The sequence below is a fragment of the Azolla caroliniana genome, unplaced genomic scaffold (genome assembly GCF_043228905.1).
Source record: "Azolla caroliniana isolate FFs.n. ecotype wild unplaced genomic scaffold, voAzoCaro1.0.p SCAF_2, whole genome shotgun sequence".
Lineage (NCBI taxonomy): Eukaryota > Viridiplantae > Streptophyta > Polypodiopsida > Salviniales > Salviniaceae > Azolla > Azolla caroliniana.
In genome coordinates this window covers 7,413,711-7,425,711 of record NW_028230437.1, presented here as the reverse complement: position 1 = coordinate 7,425,711, position 12,001 = coordinate 7,413,711, and the positions used below count along the sequence as shown (strand labels likewise).

At 35.8% G+C, this 12,001-nt stretch overlaps 4 protein-coding genes across 4 annotated transcripts in view; all 4 read right to left on the bottom strand.

Moving 5' to 3' along the window:
- Nucleotides 1-1,569: 1,569 nt before the first annotated feature.
- LOC147867265 (uncharacterized) overlaps nucleotides 1,570-12,001 on the bottom strand; it is a 98,798-nt gene continuing 88,366 nt past the window's right edge. Inside the window, exon 9 of the mRNA XM_087315065.1 lies at nucleotides 1,570-1,746. Within this exon, the coding sequence (XP_087171191.1) occupies nucleotides 1,668-1,746 (79 nt within the window). The 3' untranslated portion in view covers nucleotides 1,570-1,667. The remainder of the gene's footprint in view (nucleotides 1,747-12,001) is intronic.
- Nucleotides 1,908-2,842, bottom strand: LOC147867273 (uncharacterized; the record flags this gene model as incomplete). Its single annotated transcript, XM_087315067.1, has 4 exons — nucleotides 1,908-1,982; nucleotides 2,123-2,193; nucleotides 2,283-2,433; nucleotides 2,728-2,842. Coding segments are annotated over 4 exons (366 nt in total), but the record flags the coding sequence as incomplete, so codon positions are not given.
- LOC147867272 (mitochondrial import receptor subunit TOM7-1-like) lies at nucleotides 4,834-6,036 on the bottom strand. Its single transcript, XM_087315063.1, has 3 exons — nucleotides 6,000-6,036; nucleotides 5,578-5,863; nucleotides 4,834-5,043 (listed from the first exon to the last, which is right to left on the bottom strand). The coding sequence occupies exon 2, from the start codon at nucleotides 5,837-5,839 to the stop codon at nucleotides 5,612-5,614; it is 228 nt and encodes a 75-aa protein (XP_087171189.1). The 5' UTR covers nucleotides 5,840-5,863; nucleotides 6,000-6,036; the 3' UTR covers nucleotides 4,834-5,043; nucleotides 5,578-5,611.
- LOC147867271 (uncharacterized) lies at nucleotides 8,988-10,409 on the bottom strand. The gene is made up of 4 exons (XM_087339631.1): nucleotides 10,320-10,409; nucleotides 9,829-10,174; nucleotides 9,570-9,734; nucleotides 8,988-9,425 (listed from the first exon to the last, which is right to left on the bottom strand). Exons 1-4 carry the CDS (start codon nucleotides 10,400-10,402, stop codon nucleotides 8,988-8,990), a joined length of 1,032 nt encoding a protein of 343 aa, XP_087195757.1. The 5' UTR covers nucleotides 10,403-10,409.

The following is a 12,001-nucleotide window of genomic DNA, read 5'->3' as shown; positions in this document are numbered from 1 at the left end:
TTTATGAATAGGAAATCATTTACTATGTTAAACAAACCATCACAAAAACAGATGACCATGTTTTGACATGGGGCACATATATATTGTAAGTCATATGTTAATAACCTAACCCTTGAACACCTTGATGATGAACAGACAATGCAAGACTAATGAAGTTCACACATTTGTGACCAGACAATCATATATTTTGTTTCCATTATAGAAATAAACGTGCATGTTTCCACTTCAAGGTAATATCCAATGTTGCATTTATTGCTTGAATGATAGGCATTTGAAGAGTTTTCTATTCATATATTTCCATGTACAAACCATTGTCATAAGAGAACAAGCATGCAAATACAGATGTTCTCACTCCATAGATAAACAAAAAACAGAATATTACATCCCTTCCAGCAATTTCAACGAGACATTCTTTGACTGCTCAGTGCCATTTACTATCCTAAGCAATGAAATAAAGGTCAAATAATCATAACCCCCAGCAGACCTATCCTCGAGTCCAAGTAAAACCTAAGATATTGTATTGCCCTTAATGATCAGTTAAGTTTATCTGAGTATTGATTGAACAATACTGTTCTGTTTATGCATCATTCGTTTCTTTGTCGGATAACTAGTGATCTCTCTCTCTCTCTCTTGTATACATAGAGACTATATATAACATAATTGTAAAAAACTCTGCTCAAGTGACCCATCCTGACTTTACATCCTCAAGTTTGGATGTTGTATCACATACTCAACACAAAACCATGCAAAAAAACTCAATTTATCTGTCTCCTGCGAAAAGAATTAATAGCCACACCAGACATCCTAACATAACGTGGATTAGAAACAGAGATGTCAAATGGTTGACATGTACTCGAATGAAATAGTGTTTGTGGTAGATATCCATAGACCAACTTCTGGAAATAAAGCATTATCTCTGTTTTTATGTTTTAGATCATATAAGATTTCCTGCAGAAAGAAGAACATGCAAAGACAATAAGAAATTATCCTCAAGTAAACTATAGAGACCTTATGAAAGATCATGTACTAATGAACAATTATAGAGACCCTATGAAAGATTGGTGGACACTCGCTCACAAATGCCCTAAACCACCCTGTTCTCCCACATTTGTCAAAGACCGTTTACAAATAAGAAAAATTTAGATCATGTACTAATGAACACTAATAGAGACCTTATGAAAGATGGTGGACACAAATCCCCTAAACCACCCCCCTGTTCTCCCACATTTCTCAAAGACCTTTTACAAATACTTCTACACCCTCAAATCCCCCTTTTCATATAGTGTTTATAAATGATCACGCAAAACAACTTACAAATCCCTTAAATCCACCCCTTCCAATGCTAAAATCAATCAATAAAAGCAAAAATCATGCATACTAGTAAATCAAAAGAGTGTCCAACACTTTTGGCACCTTGCACCAACATCTCCACAGCCATGAAGGCAAACAATGGTTTGCAGACACAAGTACTATCATGAAAGCTACCCTTGTAGACGTTTAGTGTGATGTGAAACATATCACTAGGGTTTAAAACAAAGCAAAAGAACTAACAAACAGGAGCCAAGTGACAATGAATTGTGTTCAATGATGACTGTTTGTCAAATAAGGGGGCCTTCCTTGAAAATTGCATCAAGATAAACTGGTTTTGCTAAATAACATCTCATACTCTAGCTTTGTACGTGCAGCTTCTCTTTGGAAAAGTCGCAGATATCATTCATCTCTGTTGGAGAGGTATGATGGCCCATCCTGAACCAGACCAAGCAATAGGTGAATGAGATAATAATTCTATACTTGGACTAACGAAATGAAAAATAGAATATGTTAAATGTTTCTCGCTATGAAAGATTATCATCAATATTGAATAGAAAACCTAGCTATAAGATTACCCCTTGTACATCTCGCTATTGATCCTATTGATCGCAACGAAGAATCTGCCCTCTCTCCGAACTTACATCACACCATGTCATCCTCTGCAGCACCAACTCTAAATATGTAAGGAAAGCACCACTGCATACACAATAATACTATCCCTATTGTTACCAAGTTAAGAAAAGCCCTCTGACTTGAATCCTTATATATCAATTTCACTCTTAAGTTGAATTGACTTGCCTGTTCCATGAACAATGAATAAAGGGCAACTGCTTAGCGTGATGCCAGGCCTCAATATTGTCATCTAGGTGGACTTGTATGTGTCTAAAAACAAGTAAGAAGAATAAACCCATAGATTCCATACATTGATATGCAAAAGGAGATTGAAAAACTAAAGAATGAAATCCACTCACTTTGCTTTTGGAATCCAACCACTGATTGCAACACAAACACTGAGCTTACATGGAAAGACTGTGCCATTACTATACTTCCCAATCACCGAGCATATTGAAGTATATAGGCTTGTTACTGCACCTTGACTGAATCCTCCAACTCCGAGCTTTACTGTACACACAAACAATCTCAGAGAGATTTCCAACATGTGAAAACCAATGAAATCCTATGGTAAATCCTCTCTTCAGACTTCTAAAACAATTCCAAACCTATGTGATCGTCAAGCATAACATTCATTGCAACTCATTGTACTACAAATAGAGTTGTAATCAGTTCAGGATATGCATTTTGTATCCAAGTTAATTTGGACCTCTGCCACATCTAGGCTGAAGTTGTCAAGGAAACTGCAGAGTGGCATGAGTTAACCCCTTAATAGAATGTAAAGTGATAAGACATTGAACTCACTGCTTGCAGATTCGCTGGATAAGAGTTCAACAACATGTGCCGCTGAAGCATCAAGTCCCTCTACATCTGCTGATGCATCTTCAAAACGAGATGCTCCATCAAACCCGTTTGAGAAAAATAAAATTTTATAATGATTTAGTCAAAATGAAGGAGGTAGACTAATCATTTTGCCACTGCATTAGAACTATATTAGAAGCCCATTTTGATTTAAGAATGCCACCTTTAACTTATACATCTCTCAATGACTTAATCACTTACATGCATTCCCCCCAGACAGATAAGGGCTGCATGGGTGCAGTAGGGATAATCCATTTAATCTGCAATAGATGCAGCAATAACATTGACCACAGAATCGGCATTGCATACTACATTCGTTTGAATTCGTATGCAAATCTGAATTTAAGTCAACAATATTCAATTAAGGGGAGAATTAAATCCTCCATAGTTTCTGCCCAACTGCCAGAAAAGCAAAAGGATACATTGTTATTAACGACATCATTTCCAAGTGGAATAATAGCATTCCATCAGTGGTGTAATTTCTACCAAATTTGTGAATGTTGGAATGCCAACGTCATTTCCAGTGGAATAATAGCTTTGGACAATCGTTTGTGTAATTTTTACCATATTTGTGAAAATTAGAACACATTACGCCAGCATTATTTCCAGAGGAATAACAGCTTTGAATCATCATTTGCATTATTTCTACCGCATTGCGAAAGATTAAATATCAACATTATTTGCAGATGGAAGAGATTTAAATCCTCGTTTCTATTCTTTCTACCATATTTGTCAAGCATTTATCACCATTATGATTCCAAATGGAAGGGCTTTATGCCTTTATTTGTGTACCGCATGTGTGAATGATTTAGCAACATCATTTCTACATGGAGGAGATTTAAAAACGCATTTATGTTATTTCTACCATGATATGAACATAAACCCCATTTTTGAAACAAACATCCTTTAAAGCAGCCTTTCCATGACTTTTACCCCATCTTTTAAACAAACATCATGTCAGATGGGAGAAGAGATTAAAACAAAAACGCATATTTCATGACGAGGAGTCATTGCAAGTGCACATATCTCTAGCCTTATTAATAATATTCATATGAACAGGACCTGCATGTATATCATGATAAAAGGTCATTGTCAATTGATCATATGAGCACATTCAATATCAGAAAAATGCAAATTGAATGCAATATATTTATACACCAAGAAAGAGTAATGCCCAAAGTGCTTGCATAGATGGATGCATGTCCAGGAGGTCATCTGTGTTTCATAGTGGTAAAACACTAACTTACCTCTGTCTTCTCTTCCGATGAGTTGGATGAAGTTTTGGTACTTCTCAGCAGTTCACACTCAGGACAATAAAAATGATCAAGATTCTTCATTTGCTCAGGAGACATTCGTTGGGAGACATTTTGATAATATAATCAAAATATAATTGCTCAGGAGATTCCCTTTACAGTTATCGCCATAAAGATTTAATAGAATAACCATAATACTGTATCTATGTGCATGTTTCAACATGGTATTTGTGAAGAGATTGATATAAGAATTAGCATATATCAATTGCTACATGTCGATACCATAACCTTTTAAAACCTAGGTGCTAATAGGACAACACACAAATTATTGAGTTCACACATTTGTGACTAAGAAATCATTTACTACGTTAAACAAACCATCACAGAAACAGACATGCATGTTTCAACATCGGCCACATATTTTGTATGTCGTATATGTATAGGAAATAATTTACTACATTAAATAAACCATCACAGAAACATATGTGCATGTTTTGACATACAGCACATATATTGTAAGCAATGAAATAAAGATCAAATAATCAGATCTATTCTCAACTCCATGTAAAACCTAAGATATTGTATTGCCCTTAATGTTCAGTTAAGTTCATCTGAGCATGGCTTAAACAATGTAAAAAACTCTGACCCATCCTGACTTTACATCCTCAAGTTTGGATATTCTACAGATTCAACACAAAACCATGCAAACAAACTCAACTTATCTGTCTCCCAAGAAGGAGTTAATAGCCACGCCAGACATCCTAACATAACGTGGATTAGAAACAGAGATGTCCAATGGCTGAGAAAAAGGCAACTCAAATACAAAACTTTAATATCAAGCTACATTATACCCAACTAAGCATATCTAACACTTATGGGATATCTCCTTGAATCCTTCAGATACATGTACTCAAATGAAAAATAGTGTTTGTAGTATATATCCATAGACCAACTTCTGAACATAAAGCATTGTCTCCGTTTATTGTTTCAGATCAGATAAGATTTCCTGCAGAAAGAACATGCAAAGAAAATAAGAAAAAATCCTTAAGTAAACTTCCATGTGCCAGCAAAAGACATTAGACTGCACCTGACCAAAGCCCATCAACAGCTGATGGGAAAATTGTAGAATTAATTTAACTATAGAGTAGGTCACTATCACCATGCCACTATCTGGATGACTATGGCTGAGACGAATACATGGGTAGAAGGACAGTAGATGTGTATGCTGATAATGTGCAACTCCAATTTCGAAACCACACTCAAAGTATACATGTATGGCAATCAACGGTTTAGACACACACGTATGCTATAATTACTACATACATACATACATACATACATATTAAATATCAAGCATGGTGTAGCTTGAAAAGTCATCTGAGGATAAGATGTAAACATCCAAGACATAGAGATTGCTCCATTTATTAGATGCATACTGCTTTAGTGCAACACGAGTTTTATGATTCTAATATTGAAATGTTCAAGAGGATTGTTGCATATTCTGAGAATGATTTGAGAAGAAGAGAGAAGTGCAACTGACCTGGTTAGTAGCAAAAAGCTAAGTAGATTTGTCGTTAGACAGGGCTGAGGAGCTGAGAGAGGCTGGGTTTGGGCTCTGTGTTCATGCCGACCACGATGATGAGGGGTATGAAGCCCCAGTGCGTGGCAACTTTGGCCTTCTTGAGCGCCCAATTGGACCACTGCTTCAAAGAGCTTCCCCACGTCGCCGTCTTCTTCTTCTTCTTCTTATCATCCTCCGCCGACGCCTTGCCCTTCCCTTTCGCGTCGAGACGAGGAGCCATGGATTCGTGTCACGCTTTGCTCACCTGCACAACGAATGCCAAAAGAAAAATCAAAAGATCAAAAATCAAAACAAATGAGTAGAAGGAAGGAGAAGGAGAAGGAGAAGGAGAGAATGATGAAACAGAGGAAGAAGAAGGAGAAGGATGAGCTATGGCGGACCTGGTTAGAGAACTGACGATCGAGCTCCTCCTGCTCTGTTCCGGAGGAGGAGGAGGAGGGGGGGTATATGAAGAATTAGGTCTTGTTGTGATTGTGAAGAATTCTACAACATTTTATTAATTCTTCAAAAAAATACCCCTGCAATAGGGGGGTATATGAAGAATTAGGTCTTGTTGTGATTGTGAAGAATTCTACAACATTTTATTAATTCTCCAAAAAAATACCCCTGCAATCTTCTTCCCCAAGGTTCCTAAAATTATATACAATACCCCTTGGATTTTATTTTTATTTGTTTTTATTTATTTTTCATAAATCTATGTCTGTTATTTTAAAACAACCCCTTGGATTTATTTTTATTTGTTTTTATTTATTTTTCATAAATCTATGTTTGTTATTTTAAAACAAGTTGATAATAGAACCCTTGCTATCTTCACTACTTTGTTAGTAGTATGTCGTGATACGACAAAGGGAAACCCTCTCAAAGTGTTGTATTACTTGAAGATGACATAACTCCCCGCCTCCTCTTGGTCCAATTAAAACCACATCCCCCAATAACCTAAGGTAGTCAAACACGATCTGATCTGATGGCGTGGGTATAGCTTTATCATCAATCATCCATCAATAAAAAACGCACTGAAAAGGTGACAAACATTTTTCCTGTTAAAAAATATGCCCCAGTTTTGTGATATAACCACCCAAATGGCTTTAGCAACCCCGACATGTAAATGAACCTATGTCTGGCCTCTTCGTCAACCACCGTACAGAAAAAAACATGTCCCATTCGAAATATGTCTTCGTTTTAAAGCCATCGCCAAAGGCAACCCACCAACTATCGCATGTCAAAGAAACACCTTTGCACGAAATGGAAGATGAGATTGTCATCTTGCATCTAAATACTCTATGCCACTGCTTTACATGTTGAGCAATGTACCATGTATCCAAAACCTTATTTGCTAACCAAGCTCTATCTTCAACCAACTTACGGTATACATCATTAATATGCGCCACAAAAATCGATTTTCCAATACCAAATGACCAATCTTTCCATGGTTCCCTGACCACCAACTCTAGAATCAGGAAAACTAAAACTAGGCAATGCCAATAGTGACTGCCAACTATACCCATATCCACGTGGTATATGAAACTTATTTGTAATTGTTCGAAAGGCCATCATTTTCCTATGTGACTCTAAAATGTCATCTTCCACAATTACCAAGCCCAACCTTGTCATTGGATTGAATTGTGAATTTTGACTTTCTTTTCCATCCCAATGCAATATCCTTGAAACTAACAACACCTTTGTTGCCAAGGAATTAATATCTTTTCTGCACTAAATGGGCCTCCAATTAAACAATTTCAAACATCATTGCTAAGAATGCACTAATTGTTTAACCATAATAAATTTTGAACATTTAAATGCCCGAGTACTATTAACAACATGCCACCGCAAGGCTATAATTCTCATTTTCCCTTGGATTCTCGCGCCCATTCCTATGCCTTCTACACCTTGACCCACAATGGAGACATTTTTCACAACTTTGATGGTCACTAAGGTCATAAAGAAATTGCAACATATAATGTCTATGGATCACATAGGATTATGACTTGAGTACATCGTGTATGCCCGAGAGTGCCTAACTCCTTTTCTCACTCTACTCTTTAACCGTGCCCTCGCAAAGGATTTTCTACCACAGTGGACCATGAACATAATGGCCCCTATATGTACATAAAGGAGGGGAACCCATGGACCCGAATACATATAGGACTATTATGCCTGGCCATATGCAATACCAAGACATTTGAAATAGGTAATATGTCGTGTTCTCCTTTTTACTTATGGGGAGATGTTAAAAAATGGCTCATTTTAGCACAATTTTACGATGGTAGGACACATGCATACATGGTTTCTTAAAACATACCAAAATTCTCAACTAATTATTTTCATGACAAGAAAGTCAATAGTTTCATATTCCATCTGTTATGTTCTTTTATCCAATTTGGAGATAAGGAATGGAATTCCATGAAGCTTAATTGTATTAACCCCAATTTTATAATTTATGAAAAATGGTACCCCATTGAACAAATTTTACAATGCGTAATTTATGTCGATTTATATAGAATGTGTCTCTTAGTATTAGATGTGATACTTTGTTATTGATTTGTCTCAAAATGTAGACCATTGTTCTCAACTTGTTGTCATGTTAAGAACTTTATTTTAGAAACAACCTGTTGTAACTTTGTTTCGAAACAAGATGCATTACCATGGAAGAGGGGACCATTGGGAGTCCACGTATTTCGTTTTTTATTTGCATTTTAAAATTATGTGTGGAGTTTGCGGTTACATGGACAGATTGAAAATGAGTATTTATTAGCAAAACAACGTGGTGAAAACTACAAAAAATCGAGGTCTAACTACATAGAAAACTAGGACAAATTTTATATATTTTCAAATCTGATGCAATGCATCACATTTTCGTTGCAAATCCAACATTTACAACAAGAATCCATGGCAATGCATCAGATACTAGATGTCATGGTTGTAACATACGTAGCATACCGTATGTGTACAATACGTATGCTACGTATTTTATAAGTATTCTAAAAATAATTTATAAGTTCTTAGAATACGTATTTAAAGGTAAAATACGTTGAATACATTTTGAATACGTTAAAAACATCAAATACTTAAAAACCAATTTGCAAAGGTACTTGTAATTTGAATACTATATACTTGTAATTTGGATAAACGGTTATCTATGTTTCAATACATTAATACATTATACAAGTGATTTACATATTTTAAAATGAAAGTGGACACTAGAGATTTGAGATTCGAGAACACAATTGAAGTTTGAAGTTTGAACCAAAACACATATCAAAATTGAACCAAAATTGAACTTTGAACTTTGAACTTTGAACTTTGAATCAAAATTAGAATAGATATGTAAAAGTTAAAACCAACAATACATATCTCCATGCAATTTTCGATTATATTTCTTCTTCTAAATCATCATTAGAAGATTCCGTTGTTGTATCATCATAGTTGTCCACATAATCACTATCAGAAGATGAATCAACTATGGCATTGTCAATGTCTTCATCCTCTTTATCTCCATCATCATTACCAAATTCAGCATTGCAAGCCTTGGTTGTAGTTTGTTGAGTAATTATCCTTCTTGTACTTGCAACTCTTGCACAAGCATGACTACGAACATATCCACGACCCTTTCTAATAGTGTTAGAACTTGATTCCACCAATCCTTCATCCACTATCATATCGGTAAACTTAGATCTACTTCGAGTAACCCGACCAATATGCATAGCCTCAGATTCCTCAAAATATGCTTGTGCGAATTGAGTATCAATATTGGTTGTTGATGGAGGCATTTCAGGAGTCTTGTCAATGTCTATCTCATCTGGATTTACCTAAATCAAATAATATTTTGGTATCATAATAATGATTTACAATATTTAAACCACAACCAATTAACAAGGCTTGTTAATTAACCTACAAAATTCAAATGGTTTTCTAAACATCAAATATCAAACATGAATAAGAAAGATGTAGACCTGCATTGGAAGACCTACATGAGTTTGAAAGCTTCGAACAAGCCTTAAGTTTTCTCTAACATATACTAATCTCTCCACTTGTTTCACCTTCAAACGGTTCCTCCTTTTTGTATGTGCTAATGCATGTGCATTCCAATTTCTTTCAACAGCTCCAGAAGAGCAATCCTATGACACAAAGTTTTAAGAAAACAATATATGTCATTGTACTATATAGAAGATTAATAAAATTGAAACATTAATAAAAAATGAAATATAATACCTGAGACAATACTCTACAAGCTAACGATTGTAGTAAGGGCACATTGTCCCCATATCTTTCCCACCATGAGACAGGTTTACATTTTGCAATGTGTGATTTTGATAGTTCATTGCTAAATCGGCCCACACCATTCCTATACATGTCAAATTGATCTTGCAAGATTTCGCATTCATCTATAGAATATACCTTTTGAATATATGCAAGCCATCCATCTGTCATCTCTTCATTCATAACTATTGGTTGATCTTTGGGCTTCCATAAAGGATGCAAAATATGTGCAACAATATGAATTGGTTTTTTGAACCACGACCAACGACAATCAAAACATTCCAAAACCTCTTTATATCTGCACTAACATTTGAATTTGAATCAAAACTCGTAAACAGTTACCAAAATATGCATAACGTAGTTGATATCAATGATTTAAAGAAATGAAAAAGATGCAATAAACAACAAATGTACATACTACATAGTACATAGAAACATATTACCTGTCCTTGTTTAATGTATTCTCTCTCGCGCCTTGTTGCAATTTGTCTCTAACCCTCCTCATGAACTCATAAAGTAAGCCCATTGTAGATCCTTCACGATCAGTTAGCCGCAAAACAGAAAACAGTGGACGCATAATCGAAATTACAATCATAATTGACGGCAAAGTAGAGTTATCTTGCACAATGGACTTCACCTTGACCGCATTTGGCCTTTGGGAGTCATTCCAATCCTCCCAATAGTTACTAACCACAGTTTGTTCAAGGGCTCTCCAAACTCTTGCCAGCCTCTCAAGGACAATAAGAATGTAGCCAAATCGAGTGGCACTTGGCCTAAGGAGCACAAGAGATGAATAGTTGTTGAAAATTTTTCGTGCATTCCTTTTCTTGGAGAATAGTCTAACCACACAATTTGCTCTCTTGTGCACTTGACGAACCCAACTCAACTTCCCAATATCCTCTAGCAATAAATCTAAACAATGTGATGCACAAGGAGTTCATACAAGGCTTGGGAATTCAGTCTCTAGAATGTGACCCATGCTAACACAATTAGATGCATTATCTGTGACAATTTGCACCACATTTTCTACTTTTACTTGCTTTATCGCAGTTGATAGCATTTCAACCAACCATGGACCATCAACCCTTGTAGAAACACCACTACAATCAATAGTTTTAAGGTACATTGTGCCATAACAACATGAGACCAAAATATTCACAAGTGCTCGCTTGCTAGTGTCAATTCATCCATATGAAAGTATGGTAACTCCATATTTTGGCCAAAGGGCTTTCACATTTTCCACTTTGTGTTGCACATTCAAATGCTCTTTCTTTAAATATTTAACTCTTAAATCATTGTAGGTAATACCACTATACTTTTCCCCAATATCAGAGAAAGCTAACAACATGTTCCTCCAACATGACATTTTCAAAAGATTAAAAGATAGATTACCTTCCACAAAGCATCTAACCAACATTGTGTTTGCATGGTCTTTCTTGATCAACATAGCGGCACTTGATCCTCTCCTTATTGTGCTTTGAGTGAGACTTTTTCTTCTTGAAACTTCTGTATCTTCAATATCAATAGGAATTTGGTCTATTGAATCCTTCTTAGATGAGGCACATATGCTATCCATTGAAGGTTGTGATTGGAACATTGAATCAACCATTGAATCCACCATGCCTTCTTGCTCAATTTGTTTTTCCATGGCTTCTACTTCTTTAATGCGTTTTAGCTTCTTGCGAGTCAATTCACTTTCTTGTGCTACTGCTATAGCATCTTGATATGCCTCTAGAGTTACTTGCTCACACTTGTCTATACCTTCACCTTTAATTCCAGCAAGGTGAGCAACTAAACGTGTTAGTGTCCCAGACCCATGAAAACCACATAATTTGCAATCCCAATAATAGTTCCCAGATGACTTCCCAGCTTGTTTGTTCAAACAATATTTATCCCATAAGGGGGGATTCCTTGCGTGGCATGGTTGATTGAGGACGGCAAGTTCTAGAGACTCGAAGTTGTCTTTTATATTGTCCTAAATTCATGAATCCACAATGTTAAATGTGTGAATAAGGAAATAATGTGATGTAATAATGCAAGAAGAAATTGTTTAAAATTTAAATGATAGGCATAAGCAAATGGCAAATTCGAATGGAAGATACTTGCCTAAGAAAATGGCATTCCA

Excerpts from the sequence above, each read along its gene's own strand:
- LOC147867272 (XM_087315063.1), bottom strand. The coding sequence starts at position 5,839 with ATGGCTCCTCGTCTCGACGCGAAAGGGAAGGGCAAGGCGTCGGCGGAG.
- LOC147867271 (XM_087339631.1), bottom strand. The coding sequence starts at position 10,402 with ATGGGCTTACTTTATGAGTTCATGAGGAGGGTTAGAGACAAATTGCAA. Across the intron at positions 9,735-9,828 it reads CTTGTAGAGTATTGTCTCAG|GATTGCTCTTCTGGAGCTGT; the intron begins GTATTATATTTC and ends TTTGTGTCATAG. Across the intron at positions 9,426-9,569 it reads ATGTAGGTCTTCCAATGCAG|GTAAATCCAGATGAGATAGA; the intron begins GTCTACATCTTT and ends TATTTGATTTAG.